Genomic DNA, 27,985 nt, shown 5'->3' with positions numbered 1-27,985 from the left:
ATATACAAAATAAATCCAGGAAGACAATTTTAACAGAAGTAAGCTTTTATTTCCACGTTTCTTGGATTAAGCTGTCTGAATTGGTTGCTTTGAGAGGATTAGTCAAAGAGACCAAATCCCATATCTTCATCTGATTCCTCCGACTCTTCCTTGGCTTCAGCCTTCGCTGGGGCTGCAGCGGCGGCAGCAGCAGGGGCAGCAGTGGTGGCTGCAGCCACAGGGGCAGCAGCCACAAATGCAGATGGATCAGCCAAGAAGGCCTTGACCTTGAAGAAAAGATGAAGAGTGATCTTCCACTCTCCCACCACCCACACCCTTCCTGTCTGTGTAGCTCCTACTTAAGGTCCCAGTCAGTAAGGCTTCCCTGTATAGAAGCTACCCATCAGATGTTAAATACAGTCTGGTGGGAGGGTGAGAGGACACTTGGGCTCAGCTCTTAAATCTTTGGGGGGCTGTCATTTTCAATGTGAGAACATACATACTCTTGTTCCATCTCCAAAATGTTTCCCCCTTTATTATGGACCTCACCATGTATATGTTGTTCAAGGAAGGCTCAAACTGATAGCAATGGGATAGAACTATAGGTATAGACTTTCAAAAGTAGACTCTTAAAGATGTATTGGAGCACACAGTGGTGGACCATACCTTTAATCCCAACACTGAGGCAGAGGCAGGTGGATCTGTGAGGCCAACCTAGTAATTCCAGGTCAGCGAGTTATACAGAGACCAAGTCTCAGAAGTCAACAATGTACTGGGGATATATTAATACCTCAGTTGGTAGAATGCTTGCCTAGCAGGAAAGCCAACACTGGTAACATAAGCCCAAACCTGGTGGTGTATATACTTCTATAATTCTAGCACTTCCTAGATTCAAGGTCACCCAGTTTTGGCTGTCTCAAAGTTACCTATTATGTGAAAGAATGGAGTGTGAATTCACTAACTCAGTAGCCTGCCATTTGTCACCCTGATGTCAAGCCAATGATTCTGGAAGAGTATCTTTACCTTTTCAGCAAGTGGGAAGGTGTACTCTGTCTCCACAGACAGAGCCAGAACCCGCTTGTACCCATTGATGATCGAGTGTGGCACTGAGGCAACAGTCGGGTAGCCGATCTGCAGACAAACACTGGCGACATTCCGGACACCCTGCACGGAGAGAACAAGACGTCAGTCTCTAAGCCTACACCAGACACTCCTGAGGCCAGACCCATCAGTTATGTTTACCCTTACTGCAACCTGGTGCCCCACACACCGTTTTTAGATCTAAGCTGTTATCAGTCACTAAGCACTACTGTACAAAATGGTTAAACTACTTCCAGATGTAATCTGCCAATACAACTTACTAAGTAGAGCTACTTCTACAGTTACCCCTTGAACTGGAGCCCAAGACCCACTGCAGATACCAGAGTCCAGACTTAAGTCCTGTCCATGCAGTGATCTGGAGCTGCATAAGCCTACAAAACCTGCTGCGGACCTATGAGGCTGTCACTACCCACTCAAGACAGGGCAAATGCTATTAGACCTGTTCACTACATCTTCCAAATCTTAAATTGATTGGGACTGGCATAATGGGAGTTGAGTAGAAATTATATAAAAACTAAATGCTCAAAAAAAAAAATCAAAAAAACTAAAAAGGCTAAATCCAGAAACGTACATAATTTCAGTTATGTTGCTCACACAAGGAAAAAATTTCTTAAATGATAACTTGATGGCAAAAACCAGGCACAGCAGCTTCGAGGAAATAAAGACAAGCCAGTTCTTTAAGAAAAAGGAAGCTGACGGGCGGTGGTGGCGCACGCCTTTAATCCCAGCACTCGGGAGGCAGAGGCAGGCGGATCTCTGTGAGTTCGAGGCCAGCCTGGTCTACAAGAGCTAGTTCCAGAACAGGCCCCAAAAGCTACAGAGAAACCCTGTCTCGAAAAATCCAAAAAAAAAAAAAAAGAAAAGAAAAAGAAAAAGGAAGCTGAGGCCGGGCAGGGGTGGCACAAGCCTTTAATCCCAGGACTTGGGAGGCAGAGGCAGATGGATCTCTGGGAGTTTGAGGACAGTCTGCCTCCACTGGATTACAGATCTAAGGCACCACGTCCAGCTGTCTCACGATTACCCTTCAAGGCCCAGCACGCACAATCTCAGACTTTGAGAAGATGGAGAGGCTGAGGATGCCTGGCATACGCCAGTATCTACCATGCTCCCAGTATTAGGGAAGGATATACCTCTAGGAAGCGAGAGTGCAGAGCCTGCTCTGTGATGTCAAGCACTTCTGGGTTGTAAATGCTGCCATTGTCAAACACCTGCTGGATGATCAGCCCAAAGGAGAAGGGGGAGATGTTCAGCATGTTCAGCAGAGTGGCTTCACTGGCTCCTACTTTGTCTCCAGTTTTTATCAGCTGCACATCACTCTAAGGAATGAGAAAAGTCAGACCATTTACCATCTGGACATACAACAAACAGGCCCGCAGCCTCCAAGTCAATGACAAGCTACCACTTCAAGCCTGTCTACTCACCAGAATTTCAATGGTGCCCCTGGAGATTTTAGTGGTGATGCCTAAAGCCTGGAAAAAAGAGGTCTTCTCGGGCCCCAGACCAGTGTTCTGGGCTGGCACAGTGACCTCACATGGGGCGATGGCACCAGCACGGGCAGCAGCTGGCACCTGCAGGGAACAAAGGTATTGAATAGTGAAAGTCTCTCCACGATAAACACGGCGAAATTCTGCTTTCATTCGTCCTGCAGTCTGGGTCTCCTCCTCACCTTATTGGCCAGCAACATGTCCCTAATCTCAGTGAGGTCCTCCTTGGTGAACACAAAGCCCACATTGCCCCGGATATGAGGCAGCAGTTTCTCCAGAGCTGGGTTGTTCTCCAGGTGCCCCCGGATGGCCTTCCGCATCATGGTGTTCTTGCCCATCAGCACCACAGCCTTCCCTCGCAGGGACATGCGGATCTGCTGCATCTGCTTGGAGCCCACATTGTCTGCTCCCACAATGAAGCATTTTGGATAATCATCCAAAAGTTGCTATTAAAACAAGCCAGAAAACCCAAGGTGAGAAACAAAATCAGCAGAAACCAAACCTCACGACCACTAATTCCCTACTCCGTTTCGTTCACGCTTCCAGAGTTGAGCTAGGAGCCAGTCACCTCAGCTTAATTTGACCCCGACTTACTTGCTGGTTATGAATGGTACAAACTAAATTTCTGAGAGGTAGTCAAAAATTACCTTCTAGCTGGGTGTGGTGGCATACCTGCCATGCCGGTTGAAGCCTAATTGCTAATTACAGGCCAGCCTGAGCTACAAGGGTAATCCCGACCTCAAAAAATTCCATTTTTATCTTTTAAGTAAGGTATGCTGGTGGATTAAAATGACACCGATCGGGGGAGAGACAGGCAGGGCACACTACTGCAGAGCTGACCAGGGAACTTAATTTGTGAACATAAACGTTACCGTAGCCAAAAATCTCTTGTGTCTAAAACTCATATGGTAAATAAAGGCTAATGCCTACAAAAGCTGGTAGCCGATCTTAGGAACCGCTTCAGACGCTTTTTTGTAGTAAGTCACCAGCCACCTGCACCAACATGCCTAACAGTGAGTCACTCCTCGGCTCAGCCTTTCCCACAGACGGCAAGGGTTCTACAGGTGAAGGAGCTAGCTCCGCAACAGAAGCTGGGACTACAGAATTTCTCTAGATAGCCTAATTCTGTGAAAGCGCCGGGCAGGTGACTGCCCCTAAGAGCCCGGGCCGGAAGCGGCCCGTCCACGGCGCGCTCCGCACTTACGATGATCTTAAGGAAGTAGTTGGACTTCCAGGTCGCCCTGTCTTCCCTGGGCATCACGGCGGTGCGTCAGGGATTGCCACGCAGGGTTTAAAGACGATGTCACTGGGGAAGAGAAGGTCAGCGTGAGCCCGGCCACCCCGACCCCAGTCCCCGGCCCGAGGCCTAGGCCGAGCCGGCCACGCGGGAACTGGGCCCGGGAGGGGGGTCCGCCGTCAACAGCGCAGGCGGGACAGGGCAGCCCGGTCCGTGCCTCCCTAGCCGTACCCTGAGCCCACCGCTCCCGACCCCCGAGTCCCCGTGCTCCTGCCATCCTCCCACAGAGTCACACAGTAGACCACAACCTCCAACGAGGACGCCTGGCGAGAGAGGGCCACGCGCCCGTGCGTGCCTTTTATATGGGCACTGGGAGCCCTCGTTAGCAGACGACGACGTACGTATCTATTGGCTGGCGCCATCAACTGTCCCGCCTCACCAAACTAATCTAGGCAGCCATTGGGTGATACCGCTGCCACTCTAGTGGGTAGGTGACTAAGGACTGCTCCCTGCTGTATTAGAGGAGCGCTCCCGGAGCTGCTGCCCTCTGCCGGGCTGGAGCCGCCTTGCAGCGTCTCCGAAGCAGTACGGTAAACCGAGTGCTGAGAAATGTCCCCTTATGATTTTTTCCAAAACCAACGTCCTTATCCGCACAAAACTCATCCAGGGTTCCTCTTTTCTCTGAGTAAAAGCCTAGAACCTAGACTATGTACAAGGTCCTACACGACCGCTTCCACCTTCACCCTGCAATCTCCTCTTTGACTTTCCTACTGAAGCGCTTGTCTCTAGCCTGGTCTCTGCTGTTTGTCAAGAGCGCGCCCTTATTTCAGGGCTTTTGCCCAACTTTTCCATCTTCCCGGAATGGTGCCTGTTAGAATCTGCCAGAGAAACTCATTACCTTCTCCAAGTCCTGCTGCAAACGCCATCTACTCAATGAGACTTGCCCTGACTCTTGATATTAAATTTTAAGAAGGGGGCTGGGGAATCAAAACTCCCCTGCCTTTCTCAGCACAGCACTTACGCCGGCTAACCCACTGTATAATTTATCACATTATATTCGTCAGCCTCTCCCTGCAGGAACGTAAGCTCCACACAGGCAGATATTTCGTTCTGTGCCTCCAGAAAACAGGCATATACGTATTTGTTGAATGGGAGAATGCAAGGTGCCCAGATGAGCTGGTTCGCCACTTGCTGTGCTGTCTTAGGAAGAACAGACCATCTTGCCTTCCTTCCTCATTTCTAATAGGAGGTTGTTATACCGTTTCTGGGATATAAGAGAAAATCAATTCGTTAGCTTCTTTTATTATATATGAACGTTCAACATTTGGATAATTGTTTGGCTTTAGCTTTGAAACAGTCTGTCGCCTGACCCAGCCTTCCACTGATATTCCTGCCTCAAGCTCCCCAGACACCTCATGTTCCACCACAGAAAGCTCAAGGGATAGGAGGGCTTTTCTTCCCATCTCCATGACTTTCCTCAGCAAGTCGGAAATCCCCAGTGAGTGCATCTAGAGCATGCATGACCAACAATCATCTGTTACAACCTTGGACCCCAGTTCTGCTTCTCGAAATGTTCCCCTAGGCTAGCGAGGGTGGGGTTTGGGGCTCTGATATCCAGTCCTGCCAGTTGAGTGCTGCTTTTGTAGGCATAAAGCCACCTTTTCACTCCGCAGTTCCCAAACCTGACAACCCGGCCCAGGAGCGTCACAAACACCTGCACTCCCAGTCCCTAAGCAGGCAGAGTCTACTGGAGTAGAACCTGGGAACGTGTGGTTTTTCTTAAAGGTTTTATGTGTTTATGTGTTTGTGTATGAGCCAGTGCAATTGTAAGCCGCATGGGTGAAGATACCCAAGGGGATCAGAGCCTCTAGGGCTGGTGTTCCGGGTGTTTGGGAACTGAACTCAGGGCCTTCAGATCATTGCTTGTTCCTAACTGCTGAGCCAGCTCTCCAGACCCATGAATAAATAAGTATATAAATATCGATATAAACGAATGTGTGTGTATGGGGGAGACTGGTATTGGGCCTAGGGCCTTCCTTGTTCATGCTAGGCAAGCAGTCTCCTAAGCTCCCTGGTGCCTTTGAAGGTCAGCCCAGTTTGAGAACCGCTGGAGCTGCCCTTTAGTGACGGTGTTTCTGCACGCCTGGCACTGTGCTAAGCACTTGTGCACATTCCCGATGCTCCCGGCTCCCTCAGTCCTGAGGTACAGTATTTTAATGAGAAACTCTGAGTTAAACCATCTAGGAACAGGTTCAAAGTCCATGGGCCTCACCGTGCTAGTCAGCCAAACCCTACATCTGTTTTTCTCTAAATGCAGTTTTCCAAGTGTATACATATGATTTTGGTACATCTCCAAGGACATGCTGGCCCTCACAATATAAGTGCCACCTCTAATTGTAGCATACCAGTAGAATATCATTGCATGAAGCCATTAGAAATGATACAAATACAAATCTATATCCAGTGGCATGGGAAAGCATCCACAAATCATTACTGAGAAAGCCAATCATATTTTTATAAGGATGACTCCAGCGAGGGTTGGGAAAATAAACCAAGTCATTATCACTGAGTGGGTGTTGAAAGTCACGTCCAAGCTCACTGTGAGAGTCAACATTCAGAATAACATTCACTATGCCGCCTGAAAACCTGACCTAAAGGGCAGGGGAAACTGTGAAGCCACATCTTTTGGTGGAATGAAAGGGTCCAGTTTGGCTTCCAGAGATCTGACAAGAGAAAACATGCATATATGGACATGACCACAAGGAGGCAGTAGAGACTGACCAGCACCAGGAAGCCTATACCAGGCCATAGAGAAGTGAGTGGACCAAGGTGTTGCCTGGGTGGGGCTTTGTGTTTTCATTCTCCTTCTTTCTTTTTTTGTTCTTTTTTTGTTTTTCAAGACAGGGTTTCTCTGTGTAGCTTTGGAGCCTGTTCTGGAACTAGCTCTTGTAGACCAGGCTGGCCTCGAACTCAGAGATCCACCTGCCCCTGCTTTCCGAATACTGGGATTAAAGTCATGCGCCACCACCGCCCGGCCTTCAGTCTCTCCTCTCTCCTTGATCAGTGAGTGGACAGCTACCCATACGCCAAAGGCAGACACCCTCAGTGAATCCACACGACAGCCCTGGAGCAGGAACTGCCCCTGTGGACCCAAGCAAGCTCCCAGGATCCCGTTCTCTTGCGTTTGGACCTCCACGAAGGGGATTTCAGTGATCTGCCTTCTTTCTATGACTCTTCTGAGTCTAGAGAGACTTGGATTTCTCTACTGTAGCAACTAGATCAAACGTCCAAGAAATAGCACTAACACGGGTGAAAATAATGGCAAACTTTATTGGCATAAATCACAGGAATTGAAATGGAAAAAGCCAGGTTAGAAGTTTATAGGAAAAAAGTCAAATATCACATATCCATTGACCCAGAGAATGGCCCTCCAGATACCCCATCTCTTCTCGGAGAGGGGCCTGGGGCGGGTTACTGTAAACAGAGCAGTAAGGCCTGTGGGTGGAAGTGCCGTGTCAGACCTCCCAGACCTGGGGCGCTGCTAGTCCAGCCCCGACAGAGGATCCTTGTCGATGATCCCATCATACCGAGCCTCTACTAGGAAGCTGATGTAATGTCTGGATCCCTGCCTATGAACCAGTCTGGCATGTCTGGTCCAGGACTGGCTGCTCCCGTCCCATCTTTTGGAATGGGAGCTATGGAGCCTCCCATAGCTCTAACAGGGTCTTGTCCCTCTGCCCCAAATCCTACTAGGATCCCTTCACCAACTTAGGGTTATTCTTCCCAGAACCCCTCCCCGCAAAGCATGAATCCCACCTGAGAGAGGGAACAGCAAACTTTGCCCCAGTCACTGGGAAGTTTGAGGGAGCGATGCGCCCAGTAGAATCGAGACCAGAGACCCTTATGTATGATCTTCCTGGTCAAAATCAGACACCAGCTTTCCTGAGAAGGCAGAAGAAAGAGCCCCAGAGAAGCAATGAGGTGGCTGAGAGTGTTCAGTGGGTTCTCCTTGTCGCCAGAAAGTTCACGGGGAGCAGAGTGGCTCCTGATGGCTTACTCAGGCAGGAAGCAGACCCCAAATATATACTTTCCCCTTTGCCTCCCTTGGGAACAGGACACATGAGGTTCAAAATTCCAGGTCCAAAAGGGCTGAGCACCCTTAGACCATTTCTTACTGGAGAGTCTGCTGGCCTGGGCAGTAAGGGAGCATCTGAAAATACAGCAGTTTGCAAACAGTCCTGGGACTGTGACATTGCAGAAGGAGTCTCAACTCACTCGTGCTAAGAAACAAAATAAAACACAAATTGTTCCCCCATCCCAAGCCCTCAGTACAAAGCCAAGGCCACTGGCAGCACCAGTGACGGTGGACAAAGACAAGAATACAAAAGGGGGCCTTCTTTAAATCTCTTCAAAATCATCTTGTGGAGAGAAGTGAAAGCAAGCTGAGCAATACGAAGTAGAACCTCAGTGTAGAAATCTATCAAAATCGGTACAGTGCTGAGGCACGGGTGACCCTCCCCGCCTCACGATGTCCCCAGAGATAAAGATGTGGCTATATAAAACATTATTGCTGGAGAAGCCTCTCTTGGTAAACCCAGGGCAATCACCCAGACCCTGGGAGACTGGGCGGTGGACCCCAAAGTGCCTTTGGTGGCCCACGGGTGAGTTTATGCTGGCATTGTGTTAAGGGGGCCCGGTGTCCCCAGTATGCTCAGGGTAACTGAGAGAAATAAGGGTAAAAGAGCCCCTAGTTGACCCTCTCTGCTTGCCCACTCTGACCCCACTGCTGAGAGGTGTGTGAGGCTCCGCTGTGGGTGCTGGCTCATGAGGACACGCCTACGGACCTCTGGTGAAGATGAAGTACACAGAGCCTGGGAGAGCCAGAGAAGGGAAAGAAGGGCCCTGAAGCTCTGGTGGGGGGAGGGACAAGCACGACCTCCACAGTTCTGTCATGCATCTGCACCTGCCAAGACAAGGTTCCAGTTTCTGTTGGATTGGCCCGTCATCCCTGGGCGAGGTCCCTGGGTCACTGTAGCAGTGGGGGCGCTGGCCGGGGAGGGTGGTGGGGACGGCCTAGCAGAAGAGCTTCACAAAGCAGCTCTGGCAGTAAGGCTTGTCGTTCTGCTCCTTGAAGGTGCCCTTGTTGAGCTGCTTGAGGCAAAAGGCACAGACAAAGTGCTCGGGGTGGAACTTCTTGGCCATGGCGGTAATACAGCGACCGGTGATGGGCTTCTGGCAGCCGGAGCACAGAGAGCCGCGGCGCTCATGGTAGTGCACCTCACAGTACGGCTGCCCGTCGTGCTCAAAGAAGCTGCCGTTGACAAACGGCGTGAAGCATTCCTGTCGGGCACAAGAGGGAAAAGGCTCAGGAACTGTCCCTGGTGGGTGGTGCGCAGAGGACCATCACCTCCATAGGACCGTCACCTCTGTGGTGGCCCATACTTGCTTGTCATTTCCTGTGTGCTAGGCTAAATGCTTAATTTTCCCCTGGAGGAAGAAGAGGAATTAAGTGAGGTGATCCAACCATGATCCTACTAAACTGTATGGCCTGTATTCACAGGGCTGAGAGCTCTGGATTTAAGCAGGTGGCCAGAAAGCTGCTGCCAGAAACTGACACGAAGGAAGGAAGGAAGGAAGGAAGGAAGGAAGGAAGGAAGGAAGGAAGGAAGGAAGGAAGGAAGGAAGGAAGGAAGGAAGGAAGAAAGAAAAAGAAACCTGAGCTTAAATTCTGCATCCTGGATTTCCATCTGGAGATTGGAGTGGTGGGAGGGTGTGCAAGGCAAAGGCCGCAACTGTTCCCCAGGCGTACTTGTCCAAAAGCCTTTGCTGGGCCCCAGTCACTCTGGAAACGCTGCCCACTTCTGAGCCCCAGGGTTTGCAGCATCTTACTTGATCCTCCCGTGCTCTGCTCAGGATGACCAGTCCTGAGGCCCCCACAGCTCTGGCACACACAGTAGGATCTCTAACTCGCTCCTTGTCGTGAAGTGCATACACACACACACCCCACCTCACTCTCTGAGAGCCTGCCTTCTCCCGCTGCCTGCTCCCAGACCCACTGGTTGCAGTAGAAACGCCTTACCCTGCACACAAAGCATTCCGGGTGCCAGAGGGTGTTGAGGGCTGAAATGTAGTTCTCCAGGATGGCACGGGCACAGCCGCCACACTTGGGCGCAAACATGTCAAAATAATCTTTCCGACAGTAGGCTTTGCCGTCCTTCTCGTGGAACCCTGAGGATGGGGGTAGGTGGGGTAGATTAGGCTCTAGATGTGGAACCACCATCAGTGAGGTCATCCCAGAGGGCGACAGGCACGCCTGCCTTCCAGCCTAACCATACCTTCTGGACCGAAGAAGGCTCCACACTGGGCACAGAAGAAGTGCTCCGGGTGCCACGTCCGGTCAAGGGCTGTTACTACTTTCTGTGAAAGCAGAAAAAGGATGGATCATGGGCAAGGTTCCCGGCCAAAGAGCAGGGTATGTCTAAAGGGGTCTCTGCTAACTGCAAATACGAAGTATCGAGAGCTGCTTAAGTTTATACCTGTGCTTTTCACTGTGATTCATGGAAGTAGAGGAGCAGACTCCGGGCATCTCCCTAACATCACACTGGGAACAGTGAGACAGTTGGCACCCAGCCCCTTGTCTACTGGGCTCCTAATCCCCAGGGCCTCAGCAGCAGAACTCCAGGTTGGGAGGTAGAAGGTAGCTAGAGCTACCTAACGTGCACCAGAGCTGCTGTGACTCACCAGGGCCAGGCTCCGGGAGAGCCCTGGGGCTGAGGGCCCTGCTGTGCACCCCAGCGCCCCCATGTGTGCACTCACATCCAGGATGGGTCCATTACAGTAGTAACAGCGTGGGGAGAAGAGGCTGTGGTAGTCCTTTTCACAGTACGGCTGTCCATCCCGCTCGAAGAAGTTCCGAGAACCAATCTCTTCCTGGCAGTGGGTGCAGACAAAGTGCTCGGGGTGCCATGTCTTCCCCATGGCAGTCACAACCTAAGAAGACAGACACAAAGTGACTCGGGGTGAAGACAGGAGCCAAGATCCCAGAGCTTACCTCCCTCCCCTCTTCTTACCTGCCCAGCAATGGGCTTCTTGCAGGCCCCACAGACCCCTTTGGCAACCGTGGCGACCCCTAGCTTGTTCAGGTCAGACTGCAGACTTCCCAGCATGCTGTCTAGCTGGCTCCCAGGCTTTGAGAGTCCCCCAGGGGGTGGGCTGCTCCCAGTTTTCCCCTGGGCCATAAACTGTGGGCACAGACAAGGCAGTCAGGTTTCTAAGGCCTGGGGTGGGGGCAACTCACAGCAGAACACCCATGAGCCTTTGCATGGGCTGACTGAGACAAAAGGTAGTATCCTCTGGGGTGGGGGTGGGGGAGTGGTTACATCAGCAGGCAGTCCTGGGGTTAAGGAGGCCTTCCAGTACCCAGCTGTATGACCAAGCCCAGGAAAACATGCCAAGCAAGAACTCAGCCCCCAGCCCAAGCACTGACCCCTCCCTCGTCCTGCCCTTCAGGGCTGCTCTGCCTGCTGCTGGGGGGCCAGCCGGCTGCCCACTGCCGCTCTCCATCCACTCTCTGTTCCAGGCCGTGCATCTTAGATGGGAAAGAAAGGAGGAGAAGACATTGTTTAAAGACTAAGACTGAGGCCTCCTCACTGGGTTATTTCACACAGGAAGCGCAGGTTCAGAGGATCTCTCACTGCAGGCAATTACCAAAAATGAGAGTGGGAGGAGGGGAGAGACAGAGAGAAGGCACAGGGCAGGAGAAGGGATCAGTGTTTGTAAGCGCCCCAGGGAAGGGGGGGAAATCTCCTGATGTCAGGCCTAGATACCAGGCTCAGGAAGCCCCGGGTCAGCTTCACCAAGGACTCAGCCACCCTGACACAGCTGAGGACGAGCCCTCTGTGCTTCCACAACATCCTCAGTCTGAGGTGGCTCAGGGATGACACACGGTGCAGGTGGGGCAGAGGCTGGGACCCCTGGGAGGCCTGCCTGCATCGGATGGAAGAGTGGGTCCTCGCTGGTCTGGCAGCCCACAGACCTCATGGTGTGGGGCACAGGAGTGAGGCCAGGAAGCCCATGCCTGTCCTCCTCTTGGGGCTTTCTCCCTGCACTCTGGACCCCAGGAGAAGCACAGGCACCAGCCACGGGCCCTGGACAGGAGGGAGTGGGCAGGCTGGGCCGGAGAGGTGAGCTGCTGGCCAAGGTATCGGGGTGATGCTGGAGGAAAGGGTCAGGAGGAGGAGCCACGACAGAGAGGGTTCTTCTCAGGGGAATGGGAGAGTCAGGAGGGTAGATGACCTGGGAGAAGAGAGGAGAGAGAGATAGGAAGGCAAGAACTCAACAGCAGACAGCAGAGGGCAGAGTCCAGCCTTGTCATAAGGCCATGAAATGCAGAAACCAACCCACCACCCCAAAATCTTTTTCAGCCAGCACTGGAGCTGAGGAAACCTCCAGACCCCACTTCCCAGACCTTGGCTCCGGCATTTGCTGGCTACCTTCTCCACCAGCTGCCCCCCGGCCTGCCTCCCACATGGCTGCACAGTGATGACAACGCCTTCAGTCAGCCAGTCCTGGGCAGAGGCCCCTGCCACCTCCTCTGCCTCCAGCTGGATGCCCAGCCGGCCCTGCAGCTCTGCAATGAGCCGTTCTTGGGATGGGGTTCTGCTCAGGGTGGCAGGGTCCAGCCGGCGGCGAGGGGAGGGCTCCCGGGACATGGGGTGGACGTGGCCTGTCTCCCGGCTCCTCCTGATCACAGAGCGGATCTGGGGGTGGAGGGCAAAGCTGTCACCATCCCATCCCAGGCAAAGCATGATGCCGTTTGGGCCACACTAGGGTGTCCCAGGGGAGCTGAGAGCAGCACAATGGAGAGCAGCAGAGCTGAGGGAGGAAGCAGGAGGCAGGTAGGGCTGGCTCGGGGCACAGCAGCTCTGAGAGTCCTGTGGCCCAGCATTCACATCCAAGTCAGCCTCTAACTTGGGACACAGTACTCAACTTCCAGGGACCCCCGTCTCTCTGCCCTTAAAATGGGATAGCAGCATTTTCCCGGCTAACCTCATGGGGTTATCACCCTTCCCTCTTTCCTTACAACTTAAATAGAAAAGTAGAGGTCTCTCTCTCTCTGTGTTTTTGTTTGTTTTTTCAAGAAAGGGTTTCTCTGTAGCTTTGGAGCCTATCCAGAACTCGCTCTGTAGACCAAGCTGGCCTTGAACTCACAGAGATCTGCCTGTTTCTGCCTCCTGAGTGCTGGGATTAAAGGTGTGCGCCACCAGCGCCTGGCTTCTTTCCATCTTCTAACCAGTGTTTTCCTAGTTTATATTGTAACCTGCTCATCTGCAGTGTTGGGGGGCACTGGAGAGACGGTATGGAGTTTGAACCATACAAGAATCAAGGAAGAGCCAGTCAAGAAGGCACACAACTATAACCCAAGCACTCAGGAGGCTGAGGCAGGACCGACAGCCAGGAGTGGAGGAAGGAAAGCCAGGCACTGTTTCATCTACTTTTCAGGAATTAATTCATCCAATTTCCTGGATGACCTTAGAAAACGCACTATTATTACTCCCATTTTAAAGAGAAAGTTGAGCCTCTGGGTGGGTCCCCCAGGTCCCATGTTTAACAGGTGTTGCCAGAGTTGTATGTGGGTCTGTGTGGTTCCCAAAGTCATGGCTGTATCCTTCTGTACAGTGAAACTGGGACAGCTCTCCTGAAGGCAGTCTTAGGCAAGCAGGAGGCGGAGCGTCACCGCTACTCTGCAGGGCCCGGAACAACACTGGCCTCACAGGATCACTGCTGAACACATCCTTAGGGCCACCATCCTCGGCACTTTCTACCCAGGCAGACATTTGTCAGGGCTGCATGCAGTTAGCAAGGAGTAGCCCACACTCAAGTCCTGCCAGGGTCATGCCTAGTGGTTGCTCAAGCTGGTGCCTGCCTGGCCAGCGGTGGAAATCCTCTCCGAGGTGGTGGGTGTGCCCATGACCACAGCATGAGGAAACTCCGGCTCTTCCGTCCTGGCCTCCAGAGCGGCTTTGGTGGCACCTCCTGGGTTCTTTGGGTTCTGGAGTGGCTGGGTTGGTTCCCCCAGGCTTCCACTCCAGGGAATCTTCCCACCTAACTGCTCCTTGTCAGCTGGGGCAGGGTAACTGCTTTCCAGGCCCCCTGGTTCTGACTGTGCTTGCTCCTGCTGGTCATATTCCTTGGTGAGACTCCAGGTGTCTGGGAGCACAGCCTGCCGGTCCACTGCCACAATAGCTGGCTCAGTTCCTTCCTGAAAGCTGTAAGGCCCAGATGCTGACATGGCCTGTGGCCATCTCCAGACGGGAGCCACAGTCTCCTCTGAACACACACAGTTGGCCAGTGGCCCCTGGGATCCTGTGCTGGCAGCGGGGTGTAGAGTGTGGCCGAGGGGAGTCCTAAAAGGCTCATTCATGGACTCCATGAGGTCATTCCTAACTTGAGCCTGGCTCTTAGCACCAAATGATTGCTGAGAACCCTCCACAGAAGGACACCTTGAGTTCTGAGTGACAGGTGTCCCCTCGCTAACCAAATCAAGCCTTCTGGGAGCCACCAAAGGTAGAAGGACCTGACTATTTCCTTCCCTACTGAGGACCTCAGGGGTGTGGCCTTCAGGGGAGGATTTAGTAGGGGGAGGAGGATCGAGGGTGAGGGGTGGAGATGGAGGAGAGCTGGGCAGCAGCCCCTGGGAGCTCAGCACCACAGCAGAAGAACTAGTCTGGAGGAGAAAGACAAAGGGAAAGAGAGAGACATGGGGAGAGGTGAGGCAACAGGCGGCATGGCCTGAGTGTTCAGAGAGCCACCATCTACGCTGGCTGCAATACTCAGACCCAGAGTCTTCAGAAAGAATTCAACCCTAGATATTCTTGCCTGAGCTTCATGTCCTTGCACCTTAGGAGGCCCAGGCAACAGAAAGCAGGCACAAAGTCATGCTTACAAAGTCACCCAGAGTAAACACCAAGGAGACTTACGATGAGGTGTGCGATGGGGAAAGAGCTCCAGAGGTGGTTCCAGGTGCCCCATCTCCATGCTCCACCCACCCCACTGTATCTCCCAACTTTCCTTTTTTTTTTCCCCCGAGACAGGGTTTCTCTATGGCTTTGGAGCCTGTCCTGGAACTAGCTCTTGTAGACCAGGCTGGTCTTGAACTCACAGAGATCCGCCTGCCTCTGCCTCCCGAGTGCTGGGATTAAAGGCGTGCGCCACCACCGCCAGGCTCTCCCAGCTTTCCTATATCCTCAAGGCCTTTCTCTAGGGCTCCAAGAGAAAGCTTGCCTTCATGTGGCCCTGGGCTAGAGGTCTAAGGAAGCAACTGCAGCCTTAGGGGATAGGCACCAGCACAGCCAGTGCCTAGACCCCAGCTTGCTTCTCAATGGCGGCTCATCACCTACTAACAAAGCTTACCAACCCGGACTCTACCTGCCACCCAATCTCCCACCTTCTTGTGAGCTCCAAGTATGAGTTCAGCTGAAGGGAGGCAGGAGGTACCTTCTGGGCTAAGAATGGACAGACTGCCTGGCTCCCTTCTCAGATTCCCTAAACTGTGCCCCACAGATCTCTCTGGCTGGCCCATGTGGAGCTGAAGTCAGCAACTCCTGGAGAGTTCTGTCAGTATTAATCCCTAACAAGGCACTACATCTTCTAAATAAAACATTGTGGACTGGCAGGCCTGGAGAGCCTGAAAGGGGAAGGTGGGACACCTCATGCTGATCGGTCAGGGGCTTGGCAGGTTAGGTTTTCCACAGACAGGACTCTGAGGACTCAGGCCCTTAAAGAACGTGGAGGGTAGAAGGGCTGAAGACGCTGGTAAACCCCATCCTCACAGGCAGAAAGAAAGCGGTGTTCTCAGGACAGCTAGCGTGGGAGATATAGCGCTGGGGCAAGTGACCTCTCAGGCACGGGATCCTGATCCCACGAGGCCCAACAGGACACAACCTCCCCCACCAAGGGCAGCTATCAACAGAGGGCTCTTTGTCACTGTGTCCCAGCCTCCTGATCCCCTTGACCTAGTGGCTGGGATCACCAGGAGAGGGAGGAAATGTCCCAGCTAAAAGCATTTCTGGTTTCTCTGCCTTCACTGGCTGCTAAGGAGCTCAGTCTCATGTCCTGCCTAGCCCACCTCCCCCAGGGCCCTGAGGAGCCGGAGGCCATACTGAGGTAGGGTAATGGATGGGGGCAGAAGACAGAGGGATCACAGTGCACCTTAAAATCTGAGAGTGAAGCCATGAGCTCATCCAGCTCCCTGGTGGCAGAGGAGGCTGAGATGCGTGTCTGCTGCTGGCTGGAGTTGACTCGCTGTGGGCTGCTCATCTCACCCTGGTTCACAGTGATGGCTGGGCTGCAGGACAGGCAAGGTGTCAGTATGGAGCCCAAGGGCTAGCTAGCCCCAGGCTCCACAGGGGAGCAGATCAACAACACCTCTGACTCCAGAGAAGACCACCAGCACCCTGCACCTTAGGGATCCCCAGCCCTGGGAAAGAGCAACTAAGAAACAGTACTGAGGTGAGGTGAGGTGAGGTGACCAGAAGGCAGGTGGCTGAAATAGCGCCACCGGCAGGAAGACAGGGGCAAGCTTACCCAGTGAACAAAGTCCCACTATGTACCCTCTACAACACTCTACACAGATGTGAGATTACACATGATGATATCAATAAACACCGACATTAACATAGGCAGGTGCAGTGGCTCTTACCTGTACACACAGCACTTGGGAGACTAAGGCAGGAGGATTACTACATAGTGAGATCCAGAACAGTCTGGGCTATAGAGAGAGACCCTACCTCAAAATAAACAAACAAGACCTGACGTTATTAGTGCTTCCTACGAGCGCCACAGCTGCAAGCCAAGCCTCCCAAACATTACATACTATTTGGTCTCACTCTGTGCACTATGTGGGACCATCCCCATTATCCTTGTCTGCCTGACCAGTCTTACAGTTTATGGCATAGTTTGTGCCATGGTTTCATGTAGTCCAGAACTCACTCATGTAGCCCAGACTGTCCTGGAACTCACTTATGTAGCCCAGACTGTCCTGGAACTCACTTATGTAGCCCAGATTGGCCTGGAACCTGAGATCCTTAAGCTTCAACCTCCCAAATGCTGGAATCGTAACCACGTACCACCATGTCCCACTTTGGCTTACTCCAAATTATAGAGGGGCTCAAGTAAGACTTGAGAGCTGAATGTAGTAACTGGCACAGCAGGATTTAAACCTGTGAAACATCCATCAGTAGACCTGTGCTAACAGTCTGAGCCACAGGCGGCCTCTGCGTGTACTTCACTGATGGTAGCTGGTGTCGCAGGGAGGGTACCCACATGACTTACCCAAGAGCCTGGCAAGTAACAGACACTTAAGGGAACAGATGACTTCAGGGCTGAATGACAGGTACCACAGCCTAGAGCCTATCTGGTTAAGATTTTCAAGAGTTTCCCCAGCCTGAGAAGAGCTCGGGGGATACTCACACAGGGCTGGGCACAGAACTCTCCAGTTCATCCAAGAGGCTCTCCACGCTGGGCCGAACATCCTCCAGGCCCCGGCCTCCATTTCGTTTTGGCTTCTCTTTCATCAGAGGCCCAGCTTTTCCTCCCAGAGAACTGTTATTCTCTGGGAAGCCATAAAGGGGGCTCAAGGCTCCAGGCAGTGGGGGGCTCGAATTGGACTCATCTCGGAGATAAGGAGACAAAATGGTTGCTCATTCCTCAGTCCCCCAGGAACCCAAAGGCCCCCAAGTAGCCTAGAGACCCACTCATACCTGCAGGGAAGCCTGGAGGATTATGCTGTACGGCATTCAGCTCTAGTAATAGCCGGTCCAGCTCCGAGAGGTTGCTGCCCAGGGAAGAGCTCATCACAGTGGGTGAAGGCTCTGCCGACTTCTGCTTGTTGGGGAAGCTTTGAGAAGCAGAGGAGAGAAGTGAGGCTTGCCCGCCTGCCCAGCAGCCTGGCACTGGAGGTGGCAGACCAGGGGGTGGAATGTCACAAAGCTTCCTCAGTAAGAAGGCGGAGGGTAGGGAAGGAATGTGGGAAGGGAGGAGGAAGGAAACTGCTTCAGTTCCTCAACTGCAGATGCTGCAACAGCGGAGCTGGTCCTATCAGAGATGCAGGGACAGGGTAGAGGGAAGCCAGTGGACAGGCACGGGGCCTTGGGGCCCTCTACAGTTAAACCAGTGGGCCTAGAGTTTCCCAGAAGTGGAGCTGATGTGGGGTGCTGGGTCTGTACCTGTAGACGTGCTCTTCCTCGCCTGTTCGGGAACACAGAGAGCCGTCCTGAGGGTGGGAGGCACCACAGGCTTTAGCACTGGAGCTGCACACGGGGGACGGGGATGGAGGCTGCAGAAGAAAGAGCACTCGGGAGAGAAGGGACAGGAGACAGGAGCAGCCGGCACCCCCAGGCAGTGACTGTTCACAGCCTGTCTCACCAGGGAATTTCCACAGCTAGTCGGGTGATTAATACGTGGTCACTGGCCCCTCACATGGTGGATGGGGAGGGCAGAGTATGGCCGGGACAGCCCAGGACCCCAGTCCTCCCCAGTGGCTCACTATGTCCTTAGCAGATCAGCTCCTGTTACCCCTTAGCCCTGAGGGCTTCTCAGACCCCACCTTACCTGCTGGTGAGTGTATCGGGAACCACTAGGCTGCCACTGGTCTAAGGGGTCAAGGATCGTGCCATTGAGGGCCTCGCTAGATGGGGGTGGTGGGACAGGAGGTGGCACTGCAATCTCCTGGTAGGTGTGGTTTCCAGTTGGGTATGAGTAGGGGGGCTCCTCTGACAAGAACACCGGTCGTTTGGAGATATGGGAGGTGGTTGATTCCAAGTCCGCCAGCAGGGCGTCTGCAAAGAGAAGCGTCAACCAGTGAGAGCTACCCTGCTGGGCACTGTCCCTGGGAACCTGAACCTGAAGAGGTCCTATCTGGCAGGCATATGCCGCATCAACAGAAGTGACCTGGGGTTTCTATATCGGCTGCCCTGTCCCCCTCTTCCCTCAGGAGTTGGGGGCGAGGGCTGGGCTCTGCAGTCCTCCTGATAAGGCTAGACTGCAGCCTGGTGTAAGCAAAAAATGTCTGCTGGAACTCTATTCCGCAGGGCAACTGGGAGAACCGGGCGGGAGGAGCCCCACGTCACATCATAGCACAGGGAGGGGCTGGGTAGAGAGAGCCAGGCACTCCCTGAACTTCTAAGAACCTGGCTTCCTCAGTCTGAAGACAGGAAGTGGCCCTAGGGAGCACCTGTCCTCCAGGTGGGAGCAGAATTCCTGCTCTAAGCTCCTCCCTAGGCCCCAGGCTATGAGTAAGGTATGTGCGGGTGCGGGGGTGGTGCTGGCATGAAGCCAGCTCAGCAGTTGCCACCCTCTCAAACAAGCTGGGGGCAAGACTGCTCTGCTGAATGCTTCTGCCAAAACCTGGCTATCAGACCAGCCCTAGAAACTCCAGGGCCCTAGGACTCTGCTTTTAACTGCGGGGTTGAGGGGGCAGGGTCAGCCCTCGAAGACAAACTGCCATTACTCTGTTGGCATGTGGTAGCCAACAAGGGGCCTAGGCTCTTGACAGGAAGGGACAGCTAGAGGGGCAGGCAGGAGTTGGAGGTATATTGGCCTTCCCGCCGTGTGCCTCCCGTCTTGGGACCCTCCACAGTGCCACGGCCTGGGTAGAGTCCAGCCCCAAACGCCACACCCTCCTTCCTGCACTGCTCACTGACTTGTTCACTCTCGGCTTCTCAGGCCCTCATGAGTGACAATCAAGAGCAGTGGCCACACTGATCACCACTGACTAGGCACCACACGAGGCACCGACACACGTGGTCACAACTGCCCCTTCTGGTGACTTAAAAGGCTGAGGAGAGTAGGCTTGGAAGCCAGAGGTACCGACACCAGGTAAGAAAGCAGGAAAAAGCAGGATCACATGACAAGCCTCAGACACCAAGCCTGCAGGAGCTGCTATGATTACAAGGTGACAAGACACACCAAATCGAAGGAGCTCAACTTCCTACACGCCAGGGGCTTGAGACCGTCAGCTGTCAGGTTGTCACTCTGGTCACTCTGACCCTTGCTGGCCGCCCTGTCCCCCGTCCGCCCCATTCCCTCGCAGAGAGCAGAGAAGAGGGAAGCAAAGTCCTTGGCGAGGCCTATGAGGTCATGCCCTCGCCTAGCAGCCTTGACTGCCCTTGCTAAGGTGGGCACACCTACCCCTGGCTCCTGTTGTATGGCTGGGTGAGAAGCAGGTCCAAGGTCAAGACCCTGGGTCCCAGTCTCCAGCTGCTGAAGAAATTCTGCTCCTGTGGCCCCACCCCCTCAAGGTCCCCTGGAGGAGCTCTGACTTCCTGCCATCCACAAACCGGAACTACAGGAATCTATATGTGTCTAGGTAAGGGCGTAAAAGGAACTAAACGTCTAAAGCCAATCCCAGAGGCACACCTGCTGTCCATTTCCTCTGGGCCCAACCCAAAGTAGGCGGAACCCCTCTTCCTCCACCAGGGACTAAGCCTGCTGGGAAACCTTGCAGGTCTCCGTAGAGCAGGCCACAAATACAGCCCTGATGGGGTTGGCAAGAGCCGTGGCCAGTCCTGGACACCAACCAGGGCCAGGAACTTGCCATCCTCCTTAACAACACTACCATAGAGGGCCAAGCTGAGGTCCCCTCTGCCCCCCAGTTCCAAACACTCCAAGGAAGACAACTTTCCCTGCTAGACAGTGAGTCAGCGGTTCACTGCCCACTCACCAAGTTCCCGTGCCCTGCACCATGATGTGATGCTGTCTGGCTCTATTGGTTTATGGGCTGAATTCTAGTTTGATTTTATTTTTTTTCTATTCTGTTTTTATGGTACTAGAGATAGAACCTGGAGCCTTGTGCACAGCAATGTCCACCACTAAACTACACTCCTTGGGGTCTGAGACACGGCCCTGTCATATAAACCAGGTGGCCACAAACTCTCAATTCTCCTGCCTCCATCACTACACGCAGCTTCCATGAACGTTTTTCATCTGTTTTCTTTCGTGTGTGTGTGTGTGTGTGTGTGTGTGTGCTCCTGCAGAGAGGGTCAGTCCTCAGCACCAACAAGGTGGCTCACAACCACCTGTTTACTATAGTGACAAGGGAAACGCAACACCCTTTCTCGGACCCTGTGGGCCCTGCATGTATTTAGTGCACCTACATATATGCAGACAAAACACCCACAACATAAAATTATTTTCCGATTTACATGACTTATTCATTTCTGTGAACGTGCACATGAGTACAGAAGTCAGGGGACACATCACAGGCCCGACCGCTCCTTCCACTTTGTGACAGGGCCTGCACTGCTGCACTGCACGGCAGCGTCTGTGCTGGGACTGCATGCACACACCGGTCTATCTGCACTGCACGGCAGCGTCTGTGCTGGGACTGCATGCACACACCGGTCTATCTGGATTTACACAGGTGCTAGGGATGGAGCTCAGGCTGCTGGGCTTGTCTGGCAAATGCTGTTACCCACTGAGCCGCCCCCCTGACCCTCATTGTGAAGTTCTTACTCTGCAGTATTATTGAGGTTTATGAGGGCTGGCCCATGGGAAAAGCATTGGTTATAACGACAGACCTATTTACTTTGTGACATTCAGAAAAAGACCCTTGGTCTTTTCTGAGTAAAACTTGGGTAAGATGTGAAGACAGCCTGAACCAGAGCCACAGAACAAGAAAGAAGCAGTCAGCTGGGCTGGGGGCTCAGCCTCTAGTCCCAGAACCCCAGAGGCAGAGGCAGGAGGATCTGCTTGGTTTGAAGCCAGCCTGGTCTACAGAGTGAGTTCCAGGGGCTACACAGAGAAACCTTGTTTCCAAAGAGTAGCATCTAAAATGCTGTGTGTGTGTGTGTGTGTGTGAAGGAGAAAGCACACTATTTCCCAATTTCCTCCGAATGTTTGCTTACCTGAGAGAGAGGAACTTCAGCAAGTACTTAAATAGGCACAAGCTCTGACAAGGCTTCCTCTCCTCTCTGCACCCTTAGTCCTGCCTGGTGGTTTAACTAGACTTGGAGTCCCTGTGCCCCAAAGCTCCCCACAAGTTGCTATAGGAATATAGGAAGCAGTCAAAACACAAACCCTGGGGCTATGGATTCCTACTGTAAAGGCTGGCATTTCCCATAACCAGCAAACTGGTTAAAGGCTAAAGTCCCCTCCTCGAGCTCAACAAGCTCCTCCCCTGAATTGAGTAAACATAGCCAAGATGTCTACCTGCCAGGAATTGCCCCCAGATTTCAGCCATGGCGACGACCTTTGCCTAGCTCTAACTATCCAGGGGGTACTGGAAACCCCTTCACCTCACGCACAAAGATCAGAACAGACCCACCACTACCTGCATCCTTCTCACAAGCTAGAGAGGCCTCAAAGTTCTTCAGCATCACATTGCTAAGGCCTGAAGCTTGAGCCCACAGAAGAGGGAAAGCAGGTCACTGAGCAAGATCATGCAACCCTGCGTACAGAAGGGCAAAGAGAAGGTAGGCAGGGTGCAAAGTGCCCAGCTGGCCAGGGGCAAAAATCACTGTGCTATGCACTTTGAGTAAGGGTGTGGACCATCTGCTGCTGACCACCAGAGGGAGCCATTGGTCCATCACCTTTCAGCCATCCCGTGTAACCTCAAGCAACCACAGAATTTTCTTGCTGAGCTGGGGAAAGACTAGGGAGTCCCCAGCTGCAGTGAGAGGTTTCAGTACCAAGACAAGCAGGCTGAGTTACAAGCACAGAGCTGGCATGTAAAGTGGCTTGCGTGCCAAGACCCTGGGCATGCAAACCAGAACATATGGAGGTGCAACTGAAGGGTGGCATGAAGTTCAAGGGCTCCATGGGCGCAGAGGAACACACTGAGTCACTTCTACTCTCTCTGCAAATGTAGGGTACAAGTACCTCCCCCCCTTTCTATTTTATAGCTATGCCTGGCTCAAGCAACAGATCAAAGCAACAGCAACTTCAGGTCAGGAGGCTGTTCCAAGGCAGGCTGGATAACAGAGTGCACAGGTGGTTAGGCTGAGACAAAGAGGTCTTCGTAGGCTGAGTCAGGAGGACTGCTGCAACCACAGGCCAGCAGTCAGGCCCTGTCTCAAAACAAACTAACAGCAATCTTTTCTTTGTTTTGTTTTTGTTTGTTTGTTTTTCGAGACAGGGTTTCTCAGTAGCTTTGGAGCCTGTCTTGGAACTCACTCTGTAAACCAGGCTGGCCTCAAACTCACAGGGATCCACCTGCCTCTGCCTCCCGAGTGCTGGGATTAAAGCATGCGCCACCACCACCGCCTGGCAACAATGAAACAATGATAATAATTAAAGCAGGAAGGACCCTTCTAGGTTCTGGTAACTAACCAAGATAGAAACATGCAGGCCTGAGCCCTTAGGGGTTCACATGAAGGCAAGGGAGGCACCACTTGGCCCAAAGCCTACCTGAGGAGGAGCTAACAAGGGCTCACCAGACTGCTCTGACCACATTCCTCAGCAAATGCTACAGCTGGGCCCCTCAAGATCCTTTGCCAGCATAGAGGCATAGGTGCCGGTACCCAGAGTCCCCTCAAGTCCCCAACAAGAGGAGTGTCTACCAGACTATCCTCTGAGGACTCGAGCTGATCAACAGATACACAGCACCCAACAATGGATGAAAGAATATCAGTGGGACTAAGAAACAGAGCTCAGTAGCAGAATTCCCCCCCACCCCCGCCCCTCTCTGTTTTTAAATTCATTTATGGAGGAGGAAGAGCCCTCATTCAAACGCCCAGGTGTGGGTGAGCAGGCCGGAAGAAAACTTCCAGAGAGTCAGTTCTCTCCTCTACTACATGGACCCCAAGGACTTAGGCTGTCAAACACCTCAGAACTTGGTAGCAAAGACCTCAGAACTCTTGTCTGGCAATCCAGGGTTCAGTCTCTAGCACCTCCTCCCCATTCTCACCGCCCCCCCAGCTCAGAGCAGAGAAGCCAGGGCTCTTTCACATGCTGGCCCCTTTTTCCTGACACTCCTAACCACACTTTGGGTATGTGGTCAAGACTGTCAAAAAAGCAGAGTCTGGACGCTGGCCAGGTGCCAAGGAGGTGAGTTAAAGTTCCAATGAAGACGATCCGAGCTATGTGGGAGGCGGAGCCGGGCCTCGAGCTACTCCTCCCACACCCTTCAGGCGCAGATGCTACAGCTGGCATGCAGGCATCTGGACACAGACGGCCTGCTTGCTAGCTCAACAGGTGTTTCAAAAAACTGAGGCACAAACACCTACATACCCCGTTTCAAACACACAATTAGGGTCAAACAAGAAAGCAGGCACTCCTTGGCCTTGGGCAGCCAGTGAATGGGAAGCTCCTACCAGAAGAAAGGACATCTAGTGCATGGCAGGCAGGCAGGCAGGCATCATTCTGGCCAACACAAGGCCCTGGAGGGAAACCTGTGATGGCTGTTCTTGGTTGTCCACTTGACTACGTTTGGAATTAACTAACACCCAAGGGGCCGGGAATACCTGTGAGGGACTTTTCCTTATTTAAACCATTTGAAGTGGGGAAATCCACTTTCAATCTGATTTTTTTCCTGAACTAGCACCCTCTGTAAGAGCAGTTATTAACCACTGGGCCTCTGCAGTCTCTCATCTGGGTCTTCTAAGGGGGGAAGGTCTGCCTCTAATCTGGACCACACCTTCTGCTGGCAGCCTGTGTAAAGGAGTGGGGGAGGAAGCTCTCCCCTCTTGCTCTTGCTGGCAAGCCCATTCCTTCACTGGCATTAGAACAGAGGTGGGGACTCTTGTGTGCAGAAGACATGAGGTCCTTGTGCTCACAGATAAGCACTAGGGAAGCTAAGAATGTTGAAGTGCATGCTACTTTCTTCAATGGAAGGGATGGATACCTGTTTTATGTAATTAATAGCCTAGTGACCTATGCTACCCGTATGGCCAGGCCACACCCAAATCCCCCAGACTCTTCCCAGATTTAATTTGATCACTGTTTTCCAGTAAACAAAACCCACCCCTCTGGGCGGTGGTGGCAAACACCTTTAATCCCAGCAGAAGCAGGCAGATTTCTGTGAGTTTGAGGACAGCCTGGGCTACAGAGCAAATACCAGGACAGGCTCCAAAGCTACACAGAGAAACCCTGTCTCAAAGAACCAAAAAGAAAAACAACAACAGAACCAGCCCATCCCTACGGAGATGTCTCAGGTACTTTGCAGCTTGGTGACCTCTACAATCTACAATGACCAGATCTTCCCCTTGGCCCTTAAGTTTGCGGAAGAGGCCACAAGTACTTTGTGAGTCTTAACGTAGTTTAAGCTTTATTGTGGTAACTGTCACCAGGAACTTTTTTTCCAAAGTGGTACTGTATTAAAATATGTCTAAAATAAACCGCCTGGTGGGGGGGGGGGGGTCAGACTCTCGAAGTTTGAACCAACACCGGCTAACTAAGTTGTGAACCAGATTTCCTTTGAGCCTCATACAGACAGTTAGGATAGTTACTCTGCCGGCTGGGGCGTTAGCAGGGATCCCCACACTGGTATACACTTAAGACCAGGTAAGACAGCCAACCTTGTGAACTAAACAATTTCTACACTTGGTAGACAGTCACTGCTGGACTAGCAGGACCACAGCCTGTAAGCCACTTTGTATATGGCCTTGACTATGTGACTATACATCCACTGTGTAGGTTCTGTTATCTAGAGAACCTTGACTATTAGACCTCCCAACAGGTCTCTACTTCCCATCCCTTCCCAGCTGCAGGCTGCTCTGCCTGGGCCCTTACCACCCCAGGATCTGTCATCCAGGGACCCAGGCTCTACAGAGAGCTGGTCCCCAGGTTCTCAGGGAGGCCCACTTTACCATGCCGTGTACCCGAGGCCTGGCCCACAACAGTTCTTCCCAACACCCTTCTGCAATCTGACTTAACTCACAGCCTGGGGACAGCCTGGCACAACTAACTCCCTCAGCATCTGCAAGAGCAGCCACACCCTGAGGATTTTCCCAGTCTCAGCTGTCCATGCCTTTCTCAGACAGGCAGCACTAGACTCACAAGCACCCACTATCCAGTCGGATCCAGCGGATGTCTAAGCAGCAAAGCAGCCTATCTACCATGTTATGCCCAGAAAAGGGCTCAGTCTTCTGTGGGTCCCCTGGGTAACCCAGGTGACCAAAGTGTCCCAGGGCTGCCAGACAGAGGTATGTAAGCAGGGAGTGGGACTCAGCCTTCCCAAGGAAGGAGTCATGTAAACAGCAAGCCCAGCTCAGGGAGGACCCATCTTCTCGATTAGAAAAGAGAGAGGAGTAGGAAGGCAGATCTGCCCCTCCCCCTCGGTGGCTCCCAGCTGCTGTCCTCAGTTGCTCAGCGTAGAGCAGAGAGCAGTTAGAGTAGAGGTAATCTAACCCACAGCAGGGTACTTTTGTTCAGTGAGTAACGCCCCAGGAATGGGGATCTGGGTATATTTATCCTCAGGGAAGGCAGCTGTAGCCAGCAAGGGCCAATCCACAATGAAGATGTCTACCCCTACCTTGCCCAGTGCCCTAAGGCCTCAACACTCACAAGAAGCTCAACCTTCTAGAGGGGTTTCCCTCACAATTTGGGTTCTACCCCCTCATCAACTGTCTCTCCTCCAAGAATTAAGCTCTAGAGATTGGCAACCTTATTCTATCTTGCTGGAAGAGGACAGAAAAGAAGTGCCAGTATAAAGGAGGAACTGGGGTACCACGCTGTGTGCCAGTCTGCGGAGGAGGGTCCAGCTATGGAGCAGATTGTCTTCCCTATCGTGTAAAAGGGGCACAATCTGATTTCTCCCCATTTCTGAGAACGTTCTAAGGAGGGAAAACAGGGTCATAGATGAAGTCAAGGCACTGTGAGCTCTTCAGGACTCTCTGTCTAAATCTAAGACACTGCTATTATCTGAATTCCAGACAGGGGCTGCTCTCCCCTTGGGGACAGAGGAGATGGGATCAATACCATACTGTCACTTCAATATTTAATAGCTATGCCTGCAGGTTATGAAGACTCAGCCACCAAGCTTCCCTAGCTGACTCATGCCTCACTCAACAGGAACTGCCCTGAAGGAAGTGTGGGCCGGAGTGACATACAGGAAACCAGGGGAGAAGGCTCTAGAGTTTTCCAACCTGCAGCAGAAAGGAGCTGGCTGGTAGGGTGGCTCCTTCCCAGCTCCCACATGCCAGAGGCTTATACAAATTGAGTGTGCAAGCAGGTCCCCTTTCTTTATTGGATGCCTGGCTTTGTACCCAAGGTCAGCTGAGCTGAGACAGAAGAAAATAAAGGCTGGAAGGCTACTGTGAAGTCATCCGAAGCTCCAGGCAGAAGCCCAACCTTGCCAGGTCTCCCCTCTGTATTAGGTACTCAGCACCCACACAGGAGCCACTCCAGCAGGTCCCAGCTGAGTGGCCTTCCCTCCTGAGTGGGTTCCAAAACTTATACAGCAGTACTGAGAAGTGGAAGGTGCCTGGGCTCACCTGATATGAGATCTGGCAACTCACCCAAGTGAGAAAGCAGGAACTTCATACTTTAAGAACTCATCATCAGAGCCCCTCCCCCACAGGTCCCAGAATACCATGGATACATTTCCTTCCTCATATCTTAAGCACTGCTTCATCTCACCCAGGCACTCTAAACCCTTTTTCTTTTGTTTTTCAAGACAGGGTTTCTTTGTAGCTCTGACTGTCCTGAAACTCACTCTGCAGACCAGGCTGGCCTCAAACTCAGATCCACCTGCCTTTGCCTCCCAATGCTGAGATTAAAAGTGTCTGGCTAACACTAAACCTTTTAAGGTCAGTCCAGGGAGCTCCCGAAGGCCCAGCCCACAGTTCCTTCAGTGGGCAAGGCTGATTCACACATATAAAGAACCCTGGAGCCCAGAGAATCCTGTCCAGTAAACGTCCCGGTCTGTTCCAGCTCGACTCCGGGTCTTTCCTGCAATCTGGGCTCTTCCAAGCACATGAGTCTGCAGCAGAGCAGGGCGGTCCCCCGCTGCTCCCCCTGCTAATCACCACCAGAGCTTAGGAGGGGCTCGGCAGTGAGTCATCTCTGGCCCCACAGAGACCTGAACAAAAAGTTCAAAAGTTTGCCTGTTCCTGGGATGAGCTGTAATCTTTCCAGTGTTTATGGAGTTACAGGCACCAGTTACTCTACTCCTTACTAGTCAAATTCTGATTGAGGAACACAGCCCACAACAACTGGAGAAAGGCTTAGTCCTCCTCCTGTGTTAGCA

General features: G+C 52.6%; 2 protein-coding genes across 4 annotated transcripts in view; both read right to left on the bottom strand.

Moving 5' to 3' along the window:
- Window positions 1–27: 27 nt before the first annotated feature.
- Window positions 28–4,175, bottom strand: Rplp0 (ribosomal protein lateral stalk subunit P0). The gene is made up of 7 exons (XM_057764519.1): window positions 4,110–4,175; window positions 3,769–3,870; window positions 2,747–3,010; window positions 2,502–2,648; window positions 2,211–2,396; window positions 1,003–1,143; window positions 28–266 (listed from the first exon to the last, which is right to left on the bottom strand). The coding sequence occupies exons 2-7, from the start codon at window positions 3,820–3,822 to the stop codon at window positions 99–101; spliced, it is 960 nt and encodes a 319-aa protein (XP_057620502.1). The 5' UTR covers window positions 3,823–3,870; window positions 4,110–4,175; the 3' UTR covers window positions 28–98.
- Window positions 4,176–7,111: 2,936 nt separating this feature from the next.
- The window catches only part of Pxn (paxillin), a 51,081-nt gene continuing 30,207 nt past the window's right edge, over window positions 7,112–27,985 (bottom strand). Inside the window, exons 2-15 of one of the 3 annotated variants that reach the window (XM_057764022.1) lie at window positions 18,412–18,638; window positions 18,027–18,136; window positions 17,562–17,698; window positions 17,272–17,473; window positions 16,012–16,147; window positions 13,727–14,527; window positions 12,294–12,560; window positions 11,704–12,096; window positions 11,288–11,389; window positions 10,872–11,042; window positions 10,618–10,791; window positions 10,137–10,218; window positions 9,881–10,029; window positions 7,112–9,141 (exon numbers count right to left, since the gene is read on the bottom strand). In XM_057764022.1, the coding sequence (XP_057620005.1) occupies window positions 8,875–9,141; window positions 9,881–10,029; window positions 10,137–10,218; window positions 10,618–10,791; window positions 10,872–11,042; window positions 11,288–11,389; window positions 11,704–12,096; window positions 12,294–12,560; window positions 13,727–14,527; window positions 16,012–16,147; window positions 17,272–17,473; window positions 17,562–17,698; window positions 18,027–18,136; window positions 18,412–18,638 (3,218 nt within the window). In that variant the 3' untranslated portion in view covers window positions 7,112–8,874. The remainder of the gene's footprint in view (window positions 9,142–9,880; window positions 10,030–10,136; window positions 10,219–10,617; window positions 10,792–10,871; window positions 11,043–11,287; window positions 11,390–11,703; window positions 12,097–12,293; window positions 12,561–13,726; window positions 14,528–16,011; window positions 16,148–17,271; window positions 17,474–17,561; window positions 17,699–18,026; window positions 18,137–18,411; window positions 18,639–27,985) is intronic. The other 2 variants (XM_057764020.1, XM_057764021.1) reach the window with 2 other exon arrangements.

Source organism: Chionomys nivalis, chromosome 3 (assembly GCF_950005125.1).
Source record: "Chionomys nivalis chromosome 3, mChiNiv1.1, whole genome shotgun sequence".
Taxonomy (NCBI): Eukaryota; Metazoa; Chordata; class Mammalia; order Rodentia; family Cricetidae; genus Chionomys; species Chionomys nivalis.
This window is presented reverse-complemented; position numbering and strand designations above follow the sequence as displayed.